Source organism: Lucilia sericata, unplaced genomic scaffold, assembly GCF_015586225.1.
Source record: "Lucilia sericata isolate MDLA Ls3-8-SP2 unplaced genomic scaffold, ASM1558622v1 Contig001510F_arrow, whole genome shotgun sequence".
Classification (NCBI taxonomy): Eukaryota; Metazoa; Arthropoda; class Insecta; order Diptera; family Calliphoridae; genus Lucilia; species Lucilia sericata.
Window position 1 is genome coordinate 26,945 of NW_023995437.1, and position 25,968 is coordinate 52,912.

General features: G+C 32.2%; 7 protein-coding genes across 11 annotated transcripts; 2 read left to right on the forward strand and 5 right to left on the reverse strand.

The window, feature by feature from the left end:
• The first annotated feature begins 61 nt into the window (after nt 1-61).
• On the forward strand, nt 62-1,114 carry LOC119611678 (60S ribosomal protein L12). Its single transcript, XM_037967342.1, has 5 exons — nt 62-175; nt 248-293; nt 359-432; nt 511-691; nt 817-1,114. The coding sequence occupies exons 2-5, from the start codon at nt 257-259 to the stop codon at nt 1,020-1,022; spliced, it is 498 nt and encodes a 165-aa protein (XP_037823270.1). The 5' UTR covers nt 62-175; nt 248-256; the 3' UTR covers nt 1,023-1,114.
• Nucleotides 1,115-2,025: 911 nt separating this feature from the next.
• On the reverse strand, nt 2,026-4,867 carry LOC119611669 (inner nuclear membrane protein Man1). Of its 2 annotated transcripts, none has more exons than XM_037967327.1 (2): nt 4,744-4,867; nt 2,026-4,520 (listed from the first exon to the last, which is right to left on the reverse strand). In XM_037967327.1, exon 2 carries the CDS (start codon nt 4,497-4,499, stop codon nt 2,280-2,282), a length of 2,220 nt encoding a protein of 739 aa, XP_037823255.1. In that variant the 5' UTR covers nt 4,500-4,520; nt 4,744-4,867; the 3' UTR covers nt 2,026-2,279. The 2 variants fall into 2 exon arrangements, with proteins under 2 accessions (XP_037823255.1, XP_037823256.1); XM_037967328.1 differs by having other exon boundaries at nt 4,657-4,835.
• A 623-nt stretch (nt 4,868-5,490) lies between these two features.
• Nucleotides 5,491-6,581, reverse strand: LOC119611690 (uncharacterized protein C6orf136). The gene has a single exon (XM_037967357.1). The coding sequence runs from the start codon at nt 6,449-6,451 to the stop codon at nt 5,636-5,638; it is 816 nt and encodes a 271-aa protein (XP_037823285.1). The 5' UTR covers nt 6,452-6,581; the 3' UTR covers nt 5,491-5,635.
• A 281-nt stretch (nt 6,582-6,862) lies between these two features.
• Nucleotides 6,863-13,586, reverse strand: LOC119611679 (histone-lysine N-methyltransferase 2C). 4 transcript variants are annotated; one of them, XM_037967344.1, is made up of 11 exons: nt 13,215-13,586; nt 12,027-13,055; nt 11,843-11,965; nt 11,614-11,783; nt 11,106-11,296; nt 8,893-11,044; nt 8,767-8,834; nt 8,147-8,676; nt 7,877-8,079; nt 7,718-7,814; nt 6,863-7,635 (listed from the first exon to the last, which is right to left on the reverse strand). In XM_037967344.1, the coding sequence occupies exons 1-11, from the start codon at nt 13,288-13,290 to the stop codon at nt 6,962-6,964; spliced, it is 5,313 nt and encodes a 1,770-aa protein (XP_037823272.1). In that variant the 5' UTR covers nt 13,291-13,586; the 3' UTR covers nt 6,863-6,961. The 4 variants fall into 4 exon arrangements, with proteins under 4 accessions (XP_037823272.1, XP_037823271.1, XP_037823273.1 ...); XM_037967343.1 differs by having other exon boundaries at nt 7,697-7,814; XM_037967345.1 differs by having other exon boundaries at nt 7,697-7,814; nt 13,253-13,585.
• A 1,405-nt stretch (nt 13,587-14,991) lies between these two features.
• On the reverse strand, nt 14,992-18,452 carry LOC119611693 (carboxylesterase 5A). Its single transcript, XM_037967359.1, has 2 exons — nt 18,020-18,452; nt 14,992-16,478 (listed from the first exon to the last, which is right to left on the reverse strand). Exons 1-2 carry the CDS (start codon nt 18,309-18,311, stop codon nt 15,037-15,039), a joined length of 1,734 nt encoding a protein of 577 aa, XP_037823287.1. The 5' UTR covers nt 18,312-18,452; the 3' UTR covers nt 14,992-15,036.
• Nucleotides 18,453-21,631: 3,179 nt separating this feature from the next.
• Nucleotides 21,632-24,708, forward strand: LOC119611682 (mucin-5AC). The gene is made up of 3 exons (XM_037967350.1): nt 21,632-21,670; nt 21,733-21,977; nt 22,164-24,708. Exons 1-3 carry the CDS (start codon nt 21,632-21,634, stop codon nt 24,706-24,708), a joined length of 2,829 nt encoding a protein of 942 aa, XP_037823278.1.
• Nucleotides 24,709-25,154: 446 nt separating this feature from the next.
• LOC119611691 (bolA-like protein 3) lies at nt 25,155-25,745 on the reverse strand. The gene is made up of 3 exons (XM_037967358.1): nt 25,632-25,745; nt 25,483-25,566; nt 25,155-25,393 (listed from the first exon to the last, which is right to left on the reverse strand). Exons 1-3 carry the CDS (start codon nt 25,650-25,652, stop codon nt 25,208-25,210), a joined length of 291 nt encoding a protein of 96 aa, XP_037823286.1. The 5' UTR covers nt 25,653-25,745; the 3' UTR covers nt 25,155-25,207.
• Nucleotides 25,746-25,968: the final 223 nt, after the last annotated feature.

The following is a 25,968-nucleotide window of genomic DNA, read 5'->3' on the forward strand; positions in this document are numbered from 1 at the left end:
ACCGACAGTCCGGTAACTTCATTTTAGACTTTACAAAATACAACACTGTATTAACCAAGATTGACAATCATAAAATTGTCAATCTTTATGTCAAAAATGAAACGATTGATGCTTGAAACGGAAATGCTTGAAAGTGACACTCGTTGAAGTCTTTTTGTTTTCGGGTTTTCAGGAGGTGTGTAGTATTTATGCACATGCTGTAAATTTTTTATAAAAATTTATTAATTTTTAATTGTAAAAATTTTAGGTTAACACAATGCCGCCAAAGTTTGATCCTACTGAAGTTAAATTGGGTAAATTTAAGTGAAAATAAGTGATTTTGTGAACAAGTGATTAATTTTGTTTAATTTTTCTTTAGTTTACTTGCGCTGTGTTGGCGGTGAGGTTGGTGCCACTTCTTCTTTGGCCCCTAAAATCGGTCCATTGGGTTTGGTAAGTGTCATGTTAAATTAATGGATGTAAAGAAAAAGTATTGACGTTTTTTTTAATTTGTGTGTGCATTTTGTTTAGTCTCCCAAAAAAGTTGGTGATGACATTGCCAAGGCCACCTCTGACTGGAAAGGTTTGAAAATCACTGTATGCTTGACCATCCAAAACAGACAAGCCACCATCTCAGTTGTTCCCTCAGCTGCCTCTTTGATCATTAAGGCTTTGAAAGAACCCCCACGCGATAGAAAGAAGCAAAAGAACAGTGAGTATTTTTATTTACAATCAAACAAATATGTATACATTTGTTATTATGTGCAATATGTATATACATAGTATGTGCAATACATAAAACTAATTTATTACTTTTTTTGTCTTTTTATTTTCTAGTCAAACACTCTGGTAACATTACCTTTGATGATGTTCTCTCTATTGCCCGCACCATGAGACCCAGATCTATGGCTCGTACATTGTCTGGCACCTGCAAAGAAATCTTGGGTACTGCCCAAAGTGTAGGCTGCACCGTTGACGGTCGTCCCCCACATGATATCATTGACGAAATCAATGATGGCTCCTTTGAAGTTCCATCCGAATAAATAGTAATAAACAATTCTACTAGTTTTATATGAAAATTATAAAGGAAATGGACTTAACAATTAAAAGTTTATTGATTTTATAAGATGGAAAATAATGTTTTTCATTTATATGGCTAAATAATTGAGTCTAAATGGGCTTTAGGGTCTTGGTGGTCCACACACACAAATGCTTAACTCTGTTCAAGATATTGGTTACAGAATAATACGACTGAAAATCAAAGAAGTATACCGCAAAATTATAAATCAGCAAGTACAGTATCAAATCTTGATTCGGAAATTCTTTTTATACCCTACACCACTTTAGTGGGGAGGGTATATTGGATTTGTGCTGATGTTTGTTACTTCAGAAAATTACTTGAATGTCCCAAATTAACTTATAAACACAAATATCGCGATGAAATTCAGCACAATAAAATATTATGTAAATATAAATATATTCGCAAAATTTTATCGGGCTTGGTCCATATTTGCCCCTAGCCCCCATATAAAGCCTCTTTCAGAAAATTAGTTTTTCATCCATAAATTGCTTAAATGTATCGGAAGATAAATGCTTTATTATGAAAAATAAATCACATTTAATATTCATAACTGGTGTAGGGTATCATATGGTCGGCCACGCCCGACTATACTTTCTTACTTGTTTGATATTAAAACGAATTTGATAAAATATAGCTTAGAAGTATTTCGAAACTTGTAACGAAATCAACAGAAATAATCCACCCAACCCATACTACAATTATAAGCTTCGTAGCTATTTAAAAAAAATGCTAGGGCTATGTTTTTTTATTGGAGGGCAAAATAGAACTATTCTTCAAATCGAACGACATTTATTGAAATTATGAATGAAGGGATGTAAAGGTCAGTTTCGTTCAATAACACTCATTTTTTAATTTGTAGATGAAACAAATTTTAGTTAGAAAATATTGCTTATATTCAGAACATTTATATTTTCTTCTATAATGTAAAGTAATTCCCAATCTTAATCATTTCATGGTAACATAAATTTAACTTTGTTAAAACAGTTTTTCATTTTATTTAAAAAAAAATGATCGGTAACGATTTACAATTAGACATTTGTGTATGTATGTGTTAAATTATTCAGTATTTTTTCTTTTACAAATTAAAACATGAAATTTGTATTCATTTTACTAAATTAGAAAAAGGTAAGAAATAATATATAAGTATGTATTAATGTAATTAAATGAATGTGCATTCAAGGCAATATTGAATAACATAAAACTTGTTAGAACATTTCAGCTATTTCGAGTTTTTAATGGTGATCGGAACGATACTGGTCGAGTTGGGAAAGCGTACTAAGTAACGTTGTAATCGTAAGAATTTTATGGATACCAAACGATTATCAAACCACCAGCCATTGATCTCGTTGTGAACAATACCAGCGTCTTTTTCACTTGCACAACGTATGTAAACACAACAGCTTTGGCGATCTAACTGAATGTCATATATTCTACATTGTGGTCCGACTTTTTCCAAAATCGATTCGATTATGTTTTGTTTTAAATCGGGCAAATTGGCCTCAGCCGCATCAAACATATGTCGTATTTTCAAACAGGGTGTGGGGGGATCAGATATTTTATTGACATTATCGAAAGCTGGACTCTGCCAATGTTTCTTCTTCAAACGTTGATCGGAATTATCCTGATGTAATGCTGATGTCGAGGACGGCGACGAGGAAGCAGATGACGTTGAAGTGGACAATATTGATTCTACCCACTTCATAGTTCGAAATTCTTCACCATTCTGTAGAATACATCCAAATTGTATGCGACTGTCGCTGGCTTCCAACTTTTGCAAAGCCTCATTCCAAGCCCAAAGTAGAGATTTACGCTTATTTAATGGTATTAACTTGTCTCTCAAGTGATTAACGATTATTTCGCCTTGAGTTTCGTCCTTAAGTGATGCACGATATATTAGTTCTTTTACAATTTCTTTGGTGAAATTTTCAACAGTTTTCAAACGGAATTGCCTGCGCTGATTCCAAAAGCGCCACATTACAAACACAGCACCCACCGAAAGCGCAACCAAGAATACACTGCCAATTATTAGGAAAAAGCGTTGCATTTTATTAAACAATATGCACTTTAAGGGCAAATACGGTTTAAGCAGGCCAAATTGTATATCTTGTTTATAAATATCAGGAAGTTGTTGGGGACCTTCGCTACGTCTACTGAGTATTTGAATTTTCCATTGCGGATTATGCTCGATCAGGTAAAGAGCAGCGTGAAAACTCTTTAGCAATTTATGGGCATCTGTGGTTCGTTTCTTATACAGGTATTTCATAAATTCAGTACCAGTCACTTCAGGGCTAACCGAGTGATCTCTACAGTAATGAGCTTCGATATTCGTCTGCAAAAGCTGTATGAGTTCCTTGTTCAAGGCAAGTGAAGGGCCTAACAACTCGTTGTCGATACAGTTGATAGAAGGTTTAGCTACTGACGACAAATCTTCGCACAATGTAAATGTCGTGCTCTTCTCTAACATAGTACTGGGCATATCGGGTGGTTTGGTCATGTACAATACTGCCAAGACTAGGAAGAATAGTCCCAAGCAGCTTATGAGTAGATATGGCACTGATGATTGTTTGAATTTGTTTTTAATATTGAGACGATTCCATATATTATCGCTAAATGTACGATTTGATCTTCTATTGAATGATGAAGAGTAACGGGTGGGACTCCCGCTGTCCGAATCAGAATCAGATAGATAAAAGTGGTTTGTTGTAGACGGAGTATATGGTGTATTAGTGTGGGATCTACCAATTGTTATGTTACGGAGTTTAAGTAAGCGGCTTACAACACCAGGCGTTTCCTTGCCATTCCTCAAAGGTGTCCTCTCTGGTTCTCGTGAAATGCGTGTGGTAGTATCAACTCGTGAGGCATTGTAGTGCGGTACATCGCTAGACATAATTGGAGGTGGGACATATATTTTTGGTGAAGTTTTTGGGCTAAGTTTACTAGCATATTTCGAGTTTGATGGAGAATTCGAGTAACTAGTATCATCCACTGTTAGATGAGAAGGCAATGGCCGATTGTTGGAATAATTGTCATAGTCCCTATTCAAGTACGACCTTCCCTCATTGGACAGATAGTAGTCTCTATTGCTGTTGCTGGAAACGGCAACTGTTGGGTGTTCTTGAATATTTTTGTTGACATTGTTGTTTGTATATGTTGCTGAAGAAACTGTTGCAGCAATTGTCTGGCGTCTAGAAGGAGAGGCGTTTGTTCGCCTACCTGGTGAAGAAGTCTGTTTCCTGGAACTATTTGTTGACGACTGCAAACTTCGTCTGTTACTGGCTGATGATTTGGTCGCAGAAGAACCATTCAATACGTGATTTTTAAGTCTCTTAATCAGCAAATTCCGCGTAGTCTCAGTAACCGGCATAATAGGAAACCCATATTTCTGTAATTCCTGACGTAATTCCACGTCACTCAGGTTATCAAAGTACAAATCATTCATTGGACTGAATGTTTCCAAAACCTAAAATTTAACAATGTTATATGATTATTAATATGATTTACTACTCATCTTTAAATTATTTAACATTTTGTAATTCTAATTTTATAAAATGCTCATTTGTTTGCATCATTAACAGACGCCACTTTTTGGGGCTTACTTCTTTAAGTTTAATAAATTATATATTTATATATTTTATCGATCTGTGTAATATGCAGAATTGTTAAGTATAAAATAAAACACTCACCACTTAATAATGAAAATGTTTTATTTTAATTTTAAAAACACTAAAATATTCTTCACTGTAATTTGGTGTTGTAAAATATTGGCTTGTTGTCTAAATGTCAAACAGAGACCTGCGCCGATCAAAATTTACTGCAGCGGCGGCTGATATGAAAAATGTCGACGGCGGCTCACAATCGGCTGTAAGCCGGCTAAATTTTCTTCTGAAAGCAATATTTTTTAACAATATTCCGAGTGATAAAATTAAAAAAAAACGAATTTTAATTTTTTTTTTTACATTGGGATTTTAATAATTGTAAGTTATAAAATCAAGATTAAATAAAACTTAATATAAAAACATGAGATGATATTTGATATTCGACGCAACATTTCTTATGTTGCGTCAAATCCCATAAACTATTCGTAATAGTATATTTTAATAACATGGTAATATCATATTTTTTAAAAAATCTTAAACAATTAGTTCTATTCAAGTTATATATTAAGTGTACTTTCATTTGCAGAACTGAAATATTTTTAAAGATACATATAGGAATATATAGGAACGATTATTTAGTTAACAATGGTTGTTAAAACTTATTTTTATATAGAGAAAAGCATTGTCTGTACATTAACTCTTTATATCTTCGTTTTCGAGAAAGTTTCTTCTTCAAACAACAATATTTTTAACCAAGATATGATTATCACGGGGTTAACACTTACCTATTGAGATAATTTTGAAATTTCCTGGCCATATACGTAAATAAAGTTCTTTAGATACATACATATTTAAATTAACAATGATATTTTTTAATCAATAAACAATGTATTAGCACAGCATAAAATTAATTAGTAAATCTTTTATATATAAATAAAGAAATTATTTTTCTCAATAACTACATTTTAAATGTAATCGGTTACTTTGTTCCGCTAGCAGTGCTGTTAGTTGTGGATGAGCATCCAATTTTCGACGATACAGCCATTGTACCAGGTTCAACTATAGTGCTCGACTCGACAACTTCTTGATTTTGATCGGGCATAACTTTATCAACTACATGTTTATATATAAGGCCATTATCTCCCAAATAACAAACGGAGAAACCATCATACCACGATTCCTGACTATCGAATACTCCTTTTAAATCCCACAATTTATACTTCCAAAAGTTCAACATTACTTTCAAACCCGAAATGCCACGTACACGCCATCTAATTTTAATAGTAAAGTCCTCTGGGTGTTTGGTGATCTTAAGAACTTCCAATTTGACATAAGCATACTTCAAGTGTCCCACTGTGCGTAATAGAGCAATCTGCTTAACGTAATGGTACAACCCGATTGTATGTTTTCCTGTTATATTATTTTGAAATTCCAAGTTTGGGCTGTAAATTGAGTAGTCCAAAGGCTGAATGAATAGTTTTGGAAGTGTATCGCTCAGTACACTATAGGCATGTTCTAAATCACTGACCGTGGGTGGTCTTGGTTGGGAGGGGTTTTGTTTTTCCGTGCTATAAGATCGGAGTGATTTGATCTGTAATGCCTTTATAGTATTTGAATTATTTTCTCCGGAATTTCTTAACACCGGCCGGAGCTCTTCTGGATTAGAGGGAGGGTGTGACGGTAGTTGGCCAACAACTGATGAAAATCGTCTCAAACATGTCAACTGCTCAAGGCGACTCCAGTAGTCTTTAATTCTGACTGAAGATTGTCGAAATGCCACTGTATTCGAATACATATAGTTCTTTTTTATCGTTGTCAGGAAGAAATTTTATGAAATCTTATGTTTTTCTCTAAAAATTGTTGGATAATTTCTCAACTTTTATATTTCAGATTAAACAACAACAACAATGAAAATGTGCAGAAGAGAGTTGCCAGTGTAGATGAAACTCCTAACATATGTTTTGCTAATAGCACAGGATGCCAGACTTTTCTAAAGATATGCATTTAATTTGTTAGAAATTTACACAAAATTTCTGACTTCTAAGAAAAGTCGACTCAAAAGAAACACTACACAGTACTCGAAAATTTTAAATAATCAGAAATACATACTTAGGACCGACCGTAGAATTAGGCCAACAAATTTTTAATTAAATAATTTTATTTAATCAAAATCCTTTAATTAAAATTTTAATTTAAAAATAGTTTCTATACAATTACGTTTAATTTTTATTTCAAACTTTTGAATGTGTCACTACTGAGGACTATGGTAAATAACGATTTGAATGTTGAATGAACATTTCTAATGTTAAATGGCTTTTTGGTTTTCGTCAAAATCCAATTTATTTAAAAGATTTTGACTGCCATTAAATTCATCTAACTCTGGATCAGCGTACTCTAGTATATTGAAATCATCGCCAATTTCAGCTGTTAATGATTTAAGTATATCGTCATCGTCACCATCAGCAAAACCACCAAGAATATCACCTAAGCCGGCATTCTCATCGGCTTCTAATTTTTCCACTCCACTAGTCATGGGATCTTTAGAATCTGTAAGTTTAGACACCCCTGGCCAATTTTTGTCCGTTAAGAATATGTCATTACGTTCGGAAAGTTGAAGAGCAGAATCTGCTTTGCTGGAATCGAAGACTTTAGCTACAGCATCCATTGTGGGTTGTGGTTGTTGAGATTGTTGTTGCTGAATTGTTTGATTTAGTGTGGACATGAAAGAGTCTTGTTGCTCAAGTTGTGTTAGTGACTTGTTGGTGTCGCAAGCTAACTGATTTGGTATTATTGAGCTCATGTTATTGTCATTGGCCGAACCCAACAGATTCGGTTGCAATTTATTTTGTGGATTATTGTCCGTAAAAAGATTCATATCGAACAGGGGCTGCTGTGGCTGTTTATTATTATTATTATTAATTGCATTACTATTGACAACGGGCGTAGTAGGTTCTGACCGTGAGTAATCACCCATAAATGCTGTAGTTAGAAATGGAAATAAATAGATTGTTAGAGAGTATTATTAACTTATGGAAATTACCATTTTTATTAAATTTATTACTATAGGTTTCCTTGTTTTTAGCCTGATGCTGTTTCCATACTCTTTCCTGTTCTTGTTCCTTCAAAGACTTTTGTTGGAAATACATTTTTTCAGGTTCCTTTAAAAGTACCATTGGTTATAAGATGTGGTGGGGAGTAATAATAAATTAATCGTATTTACCTGTTGGGATCTTCTCAGTCTCAAAACGGAACGATTATCTTTTGCGTGTTGCAAAAATGGAGCTTTCATTTCCGTTGACAATGAGCGCCACTTTTTGAGAATTTGTTTGCAGCGTTCATTCCAATTGGGATATAAATGCTTAAGCTCCGGATGTTGAGTGTTGGCATATAAAACAGCCGATATAGTTGCCATCTCACCCAAATCTATTATGAATAAAGTTTGATAATGTATACATACATATAAAGAAGTATAACCATTAAGATAAGTTACCTTCATCTTTACGCATTTTTTCTGCGGTTTTTTGTGTTCCAGCCACTGCTGTCTCTTTGACAGGTTCTTCTAGTTGTGCTGTCATTTCTTGAGAGTCATTTGAAACACTTGTGGCTGTGGCTTGTGCCAGCATCACATCTCTTTCTACCTTTATTTGACTTAACATCGGATCTTCAGATTTTTGAGTTAAATACTGAGAAGGATGTTTATTTTGAATATTAATTGCGTTGTAAGGAGTTTGTTGATATTGCATACGCTGTTGTATTTGTTGTTGCTGTTGTTGTTGTTGCAAATGCTGTTGCTGCTGCATTTGATGTTGTTGCTGTTGCATTTGTTGTTGCTGTAGCTGGTGTTGCATTTGCTGTTGTGCCTGTTGTTGTTGTTGCTGCTGTTGCAATTGCTGTTGATTACTGAGGCCGATATTGTTTGGCATAAATGTTTGTTGCTGTATTTGATTATTGTTTTGCTGAATATGTTGCATATTCACGTTATTGTTGTTTTGAATTAGGTTCACATTATTATATTGACCACTGAAAAGGATATTATTGATTAATCAAAATAATTGTATCAGAACATTATCTCATGAAAAATAAAAAAGTATAATGATTTAAATCTCTTACCCCATTTCCATTTTTACAGTATTCAATCCCATATTATTGTTTGAATTCGCAATAAAATCAGTTGATATCTAAAAGTATCTGTAGATAAAATTCTGTGTTTTTTTTTAAATTATAATATACACTTACATTTGTAACAATATCTTCAGTTTTTATCGCTTTTAAAGTTTCTTCAATTTTGGCTGATGAGATTAAAACATTTCTCTGCATGTTTTGTGTTAGATCTGATTGTTCTGTTTCCAAGGTGTTGGTGGTTGTGGAGGTGGTGCTCACAGGAGGCATTGCTGCCATTGGTTTTGAAATTTCATTAACTAATTTTTGCTGTATACCAATGTTCACTTGAGGTTTGTTTTCCGGCACTTGTTGTGTTATAGTTTGTTGTTGATTTGGAATTTGTGTATTTGTGGTCGAGTTATTTGCTTCCTTGATGTTTGGTTTGTAGTTATCATTGGAAAAACAAGCGCCAGTATCTGATTCATCCGAGTCTTCAAAAGAAATGTGTGATGATTCCTTATTATCTAAGAGTGGTTTGCCGAAGAATGCTTCCTGTAGGTATGATGGATATGATTCGCACAATTTGGACTTCATTTTTTTCTTGATAATTTTCTTCTTCTTTTCATCGGTTAGGGATGGATTTTCTAAAGTGCCCATATAAAGCTCTTCATTTTCTTTGCGTATACCACGCATGCGCACATTAAAACCTCCAATACCAAGTTTTTGCAAATTACGTTGACGCTTTTTACGCAAAATATTCAAACCTTCTTCATTAGTGGAAATAGAGAAGCCTTCTGGTTGGCTGCCATCTTCGCCCAACCACACCATACCATCCTTATAGGTGGGAGTTGGTAGTTTGTCTACTGGTGTGATGTTTCCATCATTACCATCTCCCGGAGTCGGAGTAGAATTGCCAGCAATTACCGAATCTATGGATGACATAATACCCGATTCTTTCTGTACAACATCCGTACGTAATTTGCGTTTTCTTTTTATTTCCGTAGTGAGAGAGCGAATCATATTGAAACCTTGTTCGCTAACGCAAACGCCATCTATCCAGAATGTGTTGTCCGTGTTTTCGAAAGCTTCATTAACAGTTGCATTTGCAGCAGCGGTTGTGATCGGAGCACTACAATTGTCTTGTGTTGTTTCGTTGGCTGATGGTTTAACATTTGCCGCTTCCTTCTGAGGACATTTTTCTCCTTGTGACACCTTTGCAGGTTGAACTTTCGGTGTAACAATGTCCTTGCGGCACATTTTGCAATGATAATCAACATCATTAAAAGCGTTAGCTTCTTCTTCATTTTTTATATTGTCGCATTGGCAGTGTGACCAGCGTTCACAACTACTACATTGTATGATTAGTTCATTCTCATTATACGATTGGCTACAAACAAAACAAGCAGTTTGGCTTGCACAAGGTCCACACTCTAAAAATCCATTAAACCAGGACGAATTCTTACCCGGTGAATTGCGTCCACATTTTTGACAAATGGCACACCATTTACATTTCCAATTGCCATTGGGTACAGCGTCTAATGGTGGACTCATGCAGTAGATGTGATAGGAAATATCACATTCGTCGCATAATATTAGTCTACCTTCATCATTCTTCTGTCCACACCCTTCACATACTGTGCAGTCTAAGCAACGCCAGCCTTTTTGAAGCATTGTCTTCGAGAGAGTTACGTTGGCACAGTGTGGATGATAACATTGGCCACACTGAACACATCCAATCAAACATGCTTCTTGGTCTGTACCTAAGGCACCACACATAACGCAAATATCTTGCATGAGAATAAATTTGTCTTTAGCCGAACATAAAACCAATTTCTTATCCAACGACATATCATCTTCGGAGCATTGAGAACTATTCAAATCACTACTCGTAGAGGGAGTTGACGAAGAGTTCAACATTACCATTTGTCTTCCCTTGCCACGTACACTACGTTTACGATTGAACTGACTGAGAATTCCCTTTCCCATAAAGAGTTTACCCATTTTTCCGCCACGATTCAACTCTTTAAGACTTATACGTTTTTTGGAAATTTTCAATGGATCTACCATATTGGTAAAATCTGCCCCACTGTCCTTGTCATAAAATTCCGCTTCCAAATCACGCGGAAATCCATCAGCAGATGTGGTTAAAGAATCGGTGGAGGCAAAAGACATCAAATGCTTACCCGACTTACATGGTTGACAAACATAATCATAGTCTGGATTTGTTTCCTTTTTTACATGGTAAATATTTAGATCTGCTTCATCGTCGCAAGTGCTGTGAACGAACCTAATGTATAAAATTGCGCAAATTAGAAAAGAGATGAAATTGTAGTGTAGGGTATATTTACTTGTTACATTTGCTGCATTTTACCATTTCTTTGTGGGAAGCTGCCCGATATGCTTTATGACAAATAGGACACGAAAATCCCTTATTACGTTGTTGATAACATGAATCACAAATCGTGTAGTGACAATGCCATCTAGAGGAAGCGCCAGCACCTGGTGTACGAGCACCACAGTCACTACATACTCGACAGCGCTAAATAGTATAAAAAATATTTATTTTATATTTTAACGAAATTAATGTATTTTTTTATGAAAATCAGAAAATCAGGAGTTATTTCCTTAAATAAAACACCAATTGAAAAATCACTTATATTTTCCATCAAAAATTGTTTTTTAAATTAAAATAAAAAATCTAAAATTGCCTAAAAATCCTTATAGAACAAAATCTGTTGTCGCTTATATTTTCCATAAAATGTGACCGTCAAATAACGTTCCAATCAGGAAAATATCATTCAAGTTTATACATCATAATACTAATTTGCTATTTACAATATTAAATCCTAAACTTACGTTACATTTCCAGCCATACTTGGGTACAGATGATATAATAGGTCTCAAACAAGTGGTATGGTATATTTTTTGACATTGCTCACATTTAACGGAACGATTTTCATTGTTTTCCGTTTGACGGCAAATTAAACATTTACAACATTGCGAACAATTCCAGCCAGATCGAGAATCTGTTACACAAAAATGAAAGCATTCCTTAAAAAAACTCATTAAAAATCTATAAGTTTACCTGGAAAGTTTGCTAATCCAATACAATTAGTGTGGTAATGAGCACCACAGCTACAACACATTATAAGTTTTGCTATGTCTCCCAAACCGCAGCATTGACGACACTCAATATTGGTATCCACCGCTAAAATTGATAATACATAATTTTTGAGTTCTGTTTAAATTTCTTTAGAATATTCGATTACCTATAAATGGTACTTGACTTATATGTTCAACGCAAAATGCTTGAAAAGATTCAATTATAAGAAAACATCCAGCAGCAGCAGCACATGGCAAATGATAGTTTTTCTGACAACTCATGCGACAATTTATACTGGCACCATAACGCAAACAGAATGAACATTTACGAGTAACACTTTTGGCCACCATTTCCTCAAAATTTGGCACAAAATCTTCCTCAATGCGTTTCAATTGAAGTGACCACATAGCACACATGCTATGAATGTAAACGAAACAACCCTCAAAAATAATATTCTCAAGGGAAGGCACTTCATCATGACCTACATTATCTAATTCATTGACACATTCATTATTAACAGTAATTTTTGTCTTGATGGTAGCCAATGCCTTTTTGCGACCACTATTATCTGTGCAGTTCTCTTGATTTTCGTCTTGAGTTTTTAATATTTCGGACGTTGTGGCGAAAGCGGTTTTTAAAGTTTCTCCGTTGACAGTTATCTTTAGCATGTCGCCTTGTCCCAGTGAACTGCGTTCACATAGATTGCATAAAATGCATACCTTTCCAGAATATTTTTCAGCAAAATAAGGCAATTCATCATTGTGGGCTGTCGACACCGTTGATGGTTTGTTAGATGTTGATTCTTCGGCAAACCCCATGTTTGGACTTTCAATCACAAACGTATTCAGATATGTCGATTGAGTAAATGGATCTTTATTGGGTTTCTTTTTTGTTTGTTGTAATTGTTGCTTTGTCGGTGCACGAAAGGATAATAGTGGATTTTCTTTGCGCGGACGTCCCGGGCCACGTTTCGAGTTGATTAAGGGTTTGTCTTCCGCTATAGGCAAAATAGGATCATTTCCCAGTAGTGATGTAAATGAGCTGTTTGAAAAAAATGTGTTGGCACAGCTGCTGCCCCCACTAGTACTTGTATTGCACTGTTTGAGTAGGATATTAATATTATTTGTTTGTATTAGATCTTCATTTAAAAGAGATGATGATGGTGACCCTGCATCTCCCAACTCAGATGTAGGTGCTATTTACAAAGATGAGTGAAATGAAATGATATTATATGAATAATTTACAAATGGAAAATGATCATTGTTGCATTCAAGGAATGATAGCAATTACACATACATTAATATGTACCTATGTACATATTTATAAAAAAAAAAACAGGAAAATTGCTACAAACCCGATGACTGCTGGTTGCTGAAATTGGTCAATTCATACTCATCAATATCCAAATCTAATCCAATCTCCAAATCCATATCACATTTGATGCTTTTGTTTAAAACATTTTAATCGAACCACGTAAAAAATAAAATATTCACAAATATATCTACGGAAACGAAGAACTTTACAAATTAAAAAACAATGCGCTTCTATTCTGGTAATACTTCAAATATCAATACAATAAAAAATAAATTCCTTCAAGATTATCACAAAATATTTATTCTCCTTCCACAACTTTAAAACAATTATAAAGTACTTTAATTAATTTTATAAAACTTTTTTTCTAAAAAGTGCATTATTCGGTCCAGATAGTTGCCAGATAAATTAAATACTGAATCGCTTAATATGAACGAAAAACCGTAGGTATTAATAGAATATTATTTTTGAATCTATTTTTGTTTTTGCACTAAATTTTTATATAGTCCATAAACTATTAGTAATAAAATACTTCAAATTTAATATTATTTATATTTTTTTTTAATTCTTATCTTTTATGCAAAACTAAAAATCGCCAATAAAAAATAATAAATTTTTAAATCTGGCAACAGACATTTATTGTTAGATATGGTAATTTTGGTTTTCAGGTAAAACACAGGGCGAGACAATATTTATTTGAAGAATTGTATCGTTTCAGATTATCAGTGATGTATTACTTTAATAATCAAGTATTTTCAAAATTTAATCTTGCTGAATGAAGCAAATTCTTTAGTGAAAACGGAAAAGGGCACTTTTTTAAAAGGAACTTTTCACAAAAAAAATTATTAATATATTATTATATGTATATATTTCAGATTTTTTTTGGGTGTTAGCAATTTTTGTTTAATTGATATTTAGGCATTTTCTTTCTTTGTTTATAGTTTAATTGGCGTAATGAGGCTTTTATATTACAGTAATTAATAAATAAATATAGGTACAGATAAGATTTTTTCTTATATTATATATAAGAGGGAACTTTTTGGTACCTTTTCGTTTATTAATTGGTACTTTTTGATTTTTCTGTAATATTAAACCGTGCCTGTATTCTGTAACTTTCGAATCGAAAAATTTATACATAATCGTCTTGTATAAAACAGGGTAACACACGTAATTCAAGTGCCGGTTCACACAGGCAATTTTTTTTTGGGAAAGAGATTGTTGATATTGCTTTCTCTTTAGTTAGAAAATTATTTGAATTATATAACTAAAAAATGGAAACATAAAATTAAAGATACAGCTAGCTTTCAGATTGAATCGGAATAAAATAGTACTGGTAAAATGTCACGGTATTCATCTAATACTTTTCAAATTTCCTGCAATATTGAACTACACCAACAACGCTGAATCCGAATCTGGCCTCTCCATCACATATTTTCCAGATATCGTGCCATAAAGATTGAAAAAACCCGTTTTTGGTAATATTGGAGACGTTATAACAGCGCGAATACATCTTTATTTATAAAATTAGTTATGCAGTTTGAAAGTCTAATCTTCGACATTAAATAAAAGGTCTGTTATATCTTCTTCCAATTCGAAATATCTTTATCAAAACTAAAAAAATAAATTACAATCGTAAATTCTGAAAGTAAATACCTACCTACAATCGTAAATTCTGAAAGTAAATACCTACCTTTAATCATATCTTATGTTAAAAATTCGATTAAACATTTGCAAGTTTTATTAAGGTAGATCGACATAAAATAATATGTCTAAATTGTTATATATATTTATAGTATATATATATAGTTTGTATAGTTCTTTAATAATTGTAAACGGTTGTTATGTAAATATTTATTAACAATTGTTTATATATATTTTTCTAAAATTAATCCTAACACTATACATAATGTAAATATCATTGTTTTTTTGAAACCTTTGGAAGTATAAACCAATGACGTACCGGTATTTCTGGAAGAACAACATTCAATTGCGAAATCAATTAACTTTGGATAATATTCATTCCAAAAATTAATTTTATGATTTTCAGATACAGCTTTAACGTTAAAATCTTCATTAATTTGTAAATACGTTTGATTATTAACGTTATACGAATTCCATTTTAGATAAATGTTAAACGATGTAGGATTAGATGATTTTGCAAAATTTGCCCATAGTGTCATAACTATTTCAGAAATTTTTTTATCGGTCGAATTCCAACGATTTATAAACATGTTATTATTCATATATGGCACTCCCCAAATAAATATTTGATCAAAATATTTCGGCACACTAATCCAAGTGGGGAGAATATAGAATTCGGTAAGTGGGCGCATATTAAAATAATAAACATAAATATCTTCGTCAGCACTAAGAAGATTAGCGAAAAGAAATAGTGGAGCTAGATGCATTCTGTCTGTGTGGAAGCTTATAAAATTGTTAAGTACCGTTTCCTGATTAACATTTTCTTCGTTTTTATACATAAGATTGATGGAGTCCAAAACAATTGGATAGTCAGTTTCGCAGAAATCACTTTGATTTGTTTTGCGTATATCCTCCATTGCTACTTTTGAGGCAAAACTTTCAAAATCCTCAGCCGTCATTAAGGTTCCATCTTTTTCTTCGTCTAGGATTTGAAGAACATCTTCCATATCCGTAATACCAGCCATAACCGGAACTTTATTATAATTTCCACTTTTTAAGAGCACTGCAGGGAAATCTTCTATGAAACCTTTAGAAGTATTACTGAATCCTTTGTCAATCACTGGACCCCATTCGATTTCAGGTACATTATCCATTAAAATTTTAGCATCAAGTCTTTTTAAACACTGTATCAACATTGAGGTAGGTTTACGATTGCAAGCAAAAACATGGGCCACTGAGTCCAATAGGGGACTAAAATGATCAAATGTTCGAACTGTATCTTCGGTAAGTGGATTGCCCGACATCATAATTACTTTGTGGAAAGCATTTCGAGACCAATCGCCTGATGTCAAATGAAGTCCGGCACTGATGGCGCCTGCCGAATGACCAATTATTGTTACTTGTTTTGAATCCCCACCAAAATGTGCGATATTTTTACGTATCCATAGTAAAGCAGCAGATTGATCCATTAATCCAAAATTGCCTGGTGCTTCGGCATCTCCAGTTGTTAAAAATCCTAATATATTTAACCGATATGCTACGGTTACTACAATAACTTTTTGTTTAAAAACCATTTGGAAAGGATCGATATCGGTAGGACTGCCGGAGGAAAAGTCTCCGCCATGAAACCAAACCATAACTGCATAACCAGTAAGACCAGGAGATCCTTTAAATATAGTTAATATTTATAAGGAGATAAAAAATACGGTATTTAATTCTATATATCCTCACCTGAAATGCAAAAGGGCGTAACAACACTTTTCAAAATTTTACAGGAGAGACAAAAAACTAAAAACTAAATAAAATTAAAAGTATTGTTATTAAAATGTCTTTTTCTTCCATGTATTATATCCTAACTTCAATAAACATATCTGCATACATACATATATGTAAATATGACTCCAGGCATAGTCTGGCTTTTGGAAATGACTAATTTGTTGTTACTCCCTTTTGAATTTCATCTTAATAATTTTTTTGTTTTTGACAATACATAAAGTTCTAAAAATTTACGACGACATGTATGTATTTCGATGTAACGGACCATTTTCAATCAATAAATCGATTTTCAAATTTTTGGTTGTCACGCCTTTTTGCATTTTAGGTGACGATATTAATTTATAATCTTCTGCAATGGTTTAAAAATATATTTTAGAAACAAACCAAAAAAAAAAAAAAAAATAATAATAAATAAATAAATTTGTTAATTTAGAATATGGAGGTATTCAAGTAAATAAATTTGTTATTTTAGAATATGGGGGTATTCAAGTTCTGTTGGATATTTGTATCTCACGCACTAATAGTGCCTGTGGAAACTTGGGCAAATGATAGGACTTTTTTTGATTTGTTCAAAATTTTTTTTTTTTTTTGTATAAAGTAAAATTTTTAAAGTACACTTTGGTGAAGCGAATTTACGATTCGGAACATACATATGTATGTACATTAGGGATATAACTATTGACATTTTTTTTTTTTGCAAATATGCAAGTTGGCATAGCATAGCCGAAGCATTAAAACTATGAGAAACTACGTTATTATTTTTTCGCGGTTATTAAAAAAGTTCACGCACCAAATGTTATGTCCGTCTGTGTTTTTTGGAGGCTCCATATATCTTCGGAATCCAAATCTTAGATAATTCAATTAGATATGCTTTTAAGAATTACCTGTTTAAAAGCAATAAAATTGGTCCATAAGAATCGGAGATATGGTCAAAACAGATATGGTTAACAAATTATTTCTTATGGACTTTTTAATGTAAAATGGATGTAAAATAGTAAATTTACGTAAACATCAAAAGTCCTCAGATATAGGCCGTAGCGATTCGTGATGTGACAAAAGTATACGTTTCGGTAAAAATTCCCACATATAAATATTTAAAATAAAAAAATAAAAACTTTACAAATTAGAAATTGGGGTTGGGGCGTGATGTTTTTGATTCCAAATGACCTAAAAAATTATTTTCATTACTTTTACAACATTGGCCATCCCGTAGTGGTATGCCAAAAATATCGCCAAATTAGTTATTTCCCTAATGTACATACATATGTATGTATGTACATACTATCACTTGTTTAAATATAAATAGCATTTATCATAGTTTCAATTAGTATTAAATCTCGTTTTAAAAATCGTTAACTATTTTTTTTACTTGAGGCAGAATTATCGGACAAGACCTTGCTTATTAAAGTATGAGATAAGCTCCTTACTTACCATCTGGTATAAAAATATTTAAATATAAACACTCCTCATCATAACCCTCAACAGAATTACCGCCCATTGCATTAGAAGTCATTAGCAATTCTTGTATTTGCATCGTTTGTTTATCTACTTGTCCAATACTTTTTGGCCAACATTTGGGTCCATATGATGTGGCGTTATAAATCATATTCCATTTATTGACTCTTATTTCTGGCGGGGCAAATCTTGGAGCTTTAGCATACTGTATTCCCAAATAAGCTTTTATATTTTGCGTGCGAAACATTTTCATGTATAATCCAACCATTACACCCTGGTTGGGCAAATGTACTGTGGGTGCTTCGAGGGCGCATATTGGCTCCGTTTTTTGACTGATCAAATGTGCAATTATTAATATGAATTTCGCGGATATGATGCTCTTAAGAGAATTTTTTGATTTAGCTGTTAACATTTTTACACTTAATGAATAACTAAGGGAATTTAGGCTAATTTTTGTAAAAAATATATACTATTGTACTAAATAATTTGCATTGCATGAGGGTGCAAAATTATGAGTGGTTGTCATGGCGCTAAAATATAAAAATTTTTGGTTGCCAAGATATTTTTAAAGTGACACAGAGCACGTTAGATTTTAGTAGGGTGGTGATAGTTTAACAATCAAGAAATTGTGTAACATTTTTGAAATACTATTATGGTTTAGTCGAAACAATTTCAACACATTTTTGTAGTTTTTCTATAAATCTTAAAAAAATATATTAATATGTATATTTCGTAACAGAAATAGTTAAGTAAGAATTTCTTCCTAGCACTTTCTTAAAATAAATATTTTAAAGAATTCCGTTTAAAACAAAATAATAGATTTCTGAACGATTGTAGCAATAAATTGCTTTGCCAAAGCGTGGTTACTCCCCTAATTATTACAAATACCCACATAAAGTGTATGTTAAAAATTTTCCTACAAGCAATCACTAGTCTTTCAGAATTGTGTCAAATAAAATTAAACATTTTCTGCATAAATAAGAAAATATAGGCGAAAATCGGATTCGGCGAAAAAGGAGATTTTAACTATAGACAACATGGATAAAAATTATTGATGTATGATACTGAGTATATATACTGCGTTGTATTAATTATGAATTTTTCTTGAATGGAGAAATACTTTTTGTATACACTGTACTGTATAAATTTAGAGGGGGTGTAACATAAATATCAGCCAGATGGGAAATTTGGAGAAAATCCGATATACATATGTATGTATATTAGTAAAAATAACAAGTAATTTGGCAATTATATTTTTTATTATTCAGAAAAATCTTGGTTTAAATTCGCTTATTTTATTCGCAATATATTATACGTTCTAGATATACATACATACAATATACATATGTACATATACATATATTGAAGTAAATAAATACATATGTATGTACATATGTATATAGGATTTTGAATGTACAGTGTGTTGATTAAGCATTTGAATTTCTCTTTCATATAAGGTATGATATCTCGAAAATATTCTGTATATATATATAATATAAAAAACCCGTAATCTAAGAACTAAATATTCAATACCATATTCCGAGAAAAATATGGGTGATAATCAAATCAGTTGGCCTGTATAATTAAAGTAAAATATAATATCTTCTCCCAAAATGTAATATCGTTTCTGATATCATTTCGCTCACAGTTGGGACTATAGAAAAAATGCAAATACTTATGTGAAACACTGTATGAAGTAATTAAATGTCCTTGATTTACAAACTTATTTTGTACATATTTAATGTGACATTTTGTACATATGTATGTATGTATATTAGATGACTAAGACCAGTTAGTACTTAATAAAATATTAATATTATTTCATAGCTTTTTTATTTATGAGTTCAATATACATATTACAAATTGAAAAAAATATGTATTGTACATAATTAATGGATAATTGTATTTATTACAAATATTTATATAGATAAATAAGAAGATTGCTCCTTTAAAAATAAAGAAACGCCAATGCACACAACATTCATCCATATATACAGCACACTCTCACTTTTAACGTAAGTGTTATATTTACCATTAACCATGACTTTAAGATATTGGTAGACATCTGTTTATTTTGTTATTTTCGTTACTCGAAAATATTAGAAAAAATGAAAAATGTATATTAAAATGAAAGAAAAAAGAAAAATCATAACATCTTTTATTTGTATGTGAAGAAAAATCATGCCGTTATGCTTCAGAAATTTTGAATCTTTATCGTGTTTTAGAGGCATTTTAGTTGTATGAATTTATTCTTCAATCAGTTTTACCTTAGAGCTCTTCAATTGCAAATCGAAAATAAAGTAAAACCGAATAAATTCATCTCGTAAAGAAAGTTTTCTTGTTTGAAGATGAGTGCCTTAAGATTTAAATTGTTATTATATCTATGTGGTAAACATTCGAAAAAAAAAGAAAATCCTTTAAAAATATAATTTAAAACATTCAAAAAATCAAAAAGATATATTAAATGATGGGATAATTTTAAAGCGATTATAGAATCTTCTAAAATAAATCAATATAATTTAATTACTCTACAACAAGGATTACATCGTAAAATCGTGAAAATTAAACGGAGCTCATTTTATTCTAATGTGATAAAATATTATACGTTAGAAATTATAAAACGTTTTGTTTAAATACTCTTAAGTATGGTTTAGAGATAAATTTAGAAAATGTAAAGGAGTTACACTGAAAAAAGTTTAAAAGGAAATTTCTCCTTACTGAAATAATAAAATCAAAGTGTTATTTATATGTTGGGGGTTTATCTTTTAGTTTTATTATTCTGCATTTAATGAGTTAAAGGGTTTTCTTATTTTTTTAAATAAAATAACTATAAAAAATATATTTTAGTACAAATTTTTATTAAAATAATATAAAATAAGTCCAATATTCCACAACGTGCGTGAATGTTTACACAGGCCACCAATTTTTTAAACTTAGTGGCCAAAGAATACCTTTCTAATGAATTGAGCTTTGTGGAATGCGAACTCCGTCATATCAAGTTTTCGTAAAATTGAAAAAAATCGTTTTGGCCATATTTGAGACGTTTTAATAGCGCTGAGCCATCTTTATTTATAAAATTTGTTGTGTCATCTGAAAGTACAATCTGTCGACTTTAAATAAAGGTTTAACCTCTGTTATGTCTTTTTCCTCTTCGAGATATTCTAACCAAATGCATGAAACTACCATAAACTAACAAAAATTGAATTTTTAACTACATTTCGCCTTTATTCTATGAAAAACTTTTACATATGTCACATTTTGTCATAAATTTTCCCATAAAATTAATTAATTAATTAATTTTTGCAATCTTTGTGATATTCTGATGTGATGGATATTCGGATTCAGCGTTGCTCAATCCTTTGAAATGTATACTTTAGTCTCTAAGTTTAAACTTTTTTTAAATTTTGTTGGCCTGTGTTATAATCCATTAATTTATAAAAATATACTTCTTAAAGTTAAAAATAATTATTACCCTAGTGTACTTAATATACCAAAAGTCAATAGTAAATTACAAGTATCTCTACATATTTATGTATATGAATATCCTCTTTTATATTATTTTAGTATGTAGTGGTATTCTCCAAGCAAATGGCATACAAAATCTACGCTATACTACAAGGTTTGACAGTAATGTAGGTAAAATTTAGATTTAATCGCACAAATTAATTAATAACAGTTATTTAATTTAGCAATTACGTTTTGGTAAGCGTCAAGATTTTTTAACAAAATCTAGACTTTTTATGTGGCAACCAGCATTAAATTCCGGTCAAATGTATCCCAATATTAAAACACCTGCAATGCCACTCTCTTTTAACCGCTATGGCATTGCACCTCCACCTCCAATGGCCCCAATTCATCAAAACTATATGTATGCAATACCAACCAAAGTTAATTACCCTTCTTACCAGCCAAAGAAAGAAATCGATGATAAAAGGTATAACTAACTAAGGTTTCTAGTATGTAAAACATTAGAACGCTTTGTTGGCTTTCGTGAGGCGGTCTAATGTACAAAAAATGTGTATTATTATTTCATAGACATGCTAATTATTGTAATTTTAATTCCTATTAAGAGTGTAAATAACGTTGGAATTTTTTTTATTTATTTTATTTTCGCTGACAGGAAGCCAGGAAATTTACATCATATTACCATAATTAATGCCATATTGCCAAAACCTTATTTACCAACGGTACCTACCCATAGCCATCCAACAACTTTTCGAAATTATAGAACTAATAGTAAACTACTGTATCATCAATATTTTAATAATAATTTTGGGCGCCAAAATATGGAAAACTTAAATAAAATTAATATGCAACAACTTCAATTGCAACAGTTGCAGCAACAACAACAGATGCAGCAACAACAGCAAATGGTGTATCCTTCACCTTCTTTAGCTTTCAATATTAATACACCAACGAATGGGTATAGGAATACTAATAACTATAATGTCAATAACAATAACATCGATCAAGAAAACGAAATAAATAATCCGGTTTCCCAATGTGGACGGAAAGCTATAAATGATTCTAATCAATCTGCCAGCAATGTCTTATACTACTATTGTAATAACCGTATAACTAACTATAAAAATCCTACCCAACAACAATTGATTTCTATACCACCCACAACGTCGTCAACATCTACATCAACAACAACAACATCGACTACATCAACTACTACCACTAGTACGGAGGCGCCTACTACCACAACACACTCCACAAAATCGGCTCGCTTAGATTATGATTTTTTCCGCACCGAAAAGCCAATATTTTTACCAACTCCTATTGCCCCTTTGGAAAACAGTTTTACCCCAATAGCAACATCTACCACAAGTCTTAGTAATTCTATTGTTGATTTCGATAATGACAACGATTTTAAACCACAGAGTCAAAAATACAGACAAACGAAATATGAAAACAACATACCTCAACAGCGCCAGCGACACCGTCAAACTGTAACAAGGTATAACGACATAAAGCGACAACAGCAGTATACAACTGCTGCAGCTTCAACATTTGACGATATGAAACTTCATAGTTTCTTTACCATAGAAGATGCTGTTACCAGAGCTCCAGAAATGCAAGTTTTCAATGATCCATATCAAGCATATAGACATGCTAGAAGACATCATCATAGCCATCAGCGACAAACAACTACAACAAAACAACCCGATACTACAACAACTACTAGAAAACCAAAATTTAAAAGTTTCTTTGATGATCTGGAAGAAGATGATTATACAATGCCAGAAGTCTCCCAATACGATTATTCGCTATTTAGTAATACCCCAAAGTCAGTTTATCGGAATTCGGAACTTCGTAATGAGTTTAAATTTCCTGAACATAATCAAATTTTAGATCATACGCATAAACCTACGGAAGACAATGAACTTTTCGCTGTTGACGAACCATATTATGGTAAACCCAAAATAAAACAACATAATTTCGGATTATTTCAAGCTATTACTGCCACTGCCAACACAACACCTGTTATTACAACATATAAACCTTATGACAATTTCAGAGATTACTTTTTAACTACTCACAAAATGCCTCATTCGTCTTCCTATGACTTGAACCCCTTACCATTATCTACCACTACAGAAACAGTGTTAGCAAATCTGGAAGCGATAACCGAAAAAGAAAATACCACTTCCAATGTATTTACAAACGAAGCTCGTACTTCAACTGCGGTTCCGATTACAACCACCACAGAAAAAAAATCGAGTAGAATTATATTAAAATCACCATTAAACCTAAGATCTCCGACAACATTTAAATATCCAAAGCAAAGTGGAATACGAAAATCGTATAAAAGTTTAACATCTACCACCACCAGAGCCACGCCTTCATTAAAAAAGGTACCAAAATATCAAAGACAATATAAAACAAAGAAATTGAAACAATTTAAACATTTGTTTACAACTTCGAGTACAACTACTTCTACAACAACTTCCACAACAACCACACCCATTCCGACTACAGACACACCTACAAAAAGGATATCAATACGATTAATGCCAACAACTTCTACCACTGAAGAGCCGACAACAAAGAGAGCAATGATCACAAGAACATTTTCAACAACAGAAGCAACAAGAATAAAGAAATTGAGACAACAGCCAACAGCTCTTTTTACCACTGAAACAACGAGCAGAAAGAAAATGAAATCACGTACTTCAACTACACCTACTATAGCAGCAGTAAATAGTACCACTACTAGAAGACAGTCTCCTAGACGAGGCTCTAAAAGAGCCAATATTCCCAAAGGTGAAGTGAAAAAAGAATCTTTACAATCAACTTTGAGAAAAACTGAAAATAAAGGTCGACGCAGGTCTACTTCAACATCTACAACCGCAAAACCTTTCATAACTCGGACAGCATCAAGTACAAGTACTACCACGCCTTCACCAATATCCACAAGCTTAAGAACATCATCAACAACGACAACAACCATGAAATCTATAATGAGAATAGCCAATAGTAAGTCACGTACAAAGCTACACAACGACGTTAAATCGATAACGAAAACTTCGAAAGGGGAGAAAGATGACCGTAAAGATTTCGATGAGAGAATGTCATTAAAATCTATAACTTCCACAATTTCCAGTGTACCACCATTGCCAATTGAAATATATTTCAAAAAAAGTCATGCTAAATTATAAACTTTAGTTATTTACCAAAGATGTAATGTAAAAATTAGTTAAATTATTTTTTGTTTGAATGCAAAATAAAAATAAAATATGAATATTAGATAATGGGAAGTTTGCTTATTAAATACATTAATACAAACTGTCCCTTATTTGCGATATTTGCCTTTTTGTAAAATGTACAAGTATTATTGTTTTGTTGGTTAAACAGGATAAATTGATAATTGTTTTGACTATTGAATAAGCAGGATTTGGATTTATTTTTTTTCTCTCGATGGTTTTGTCGGGTAAATTGTAGTGACCTTATTCGCACATTATTTATAGAAAAATTAATATCGCACGGTACTAGCATGGTGGTGTAACGAATAATTTGATTATCCCATCTTGAAACATACATATACCTATTTGTCACTTAATATTCTCATAAATGTGATGTCAAATTAAAATTTTTCTTTGACATCTAATTTTTAAAGTATAACAAAAATTTATTAATTAAAATTAACATTTCTAAAATTTAGTTTTTATCTGGTATTGAGGTATGTATACGTACACCATGCATCTCCTTTATTTGTTCCTTGAGTGTATTAGTTACCAATTTATGTTGTTTTAAAGTATTTAAGCCTTTGAATTCATGGGCTTCAACAAAAACTTCAAACATAGCTCCACAGCCACCGGAAACATCCGTTACTTTGACATTTGCCTATTTAAAAAATTGAATATAAAGCGACCGTTAGAATTCCTTATTACTTAGATGGGGAAGGAGGTTTTAATAAAATCCGATGTACGCACCTGAGGAAAACGGTTGATTAGCAATCTGTGAATTGTTTGCTCCGCATTTTTAGCTGTACTTGAGCACAATGAGCGCAAATTAAGCTAATAGTATAAAATAAAATACAAATGATTGTGTTTTTTATAGATTAATTTATCAAAATACTTACAAAACGTGTGAAAAAACTCATTGTGCAAATTTTACGTAAAAATGTTTGGGAACAAGAAGCAGAGGCCTGCGCCGACAAATATTAACGACAACGGCGACTGACACTAAAAATTTCGGCGGCGGCTTAAAACCGACTGTAAGCCGGCTAAGTTTTCAAATACGTTTAGTTTTTAAATTTTCAACGATTTTAAATAAAATCGGAATCCGAGGGATTAAAAAGTGGGATTTTGAAAGCAAATATTTCAAAATCGGGATTTTCGACCAGAGTAGGAACTTTTTGTATTCGTAAATACTATTTTATGTATTTCTCTCCTTATAGAACTCATTTTCACGAGATT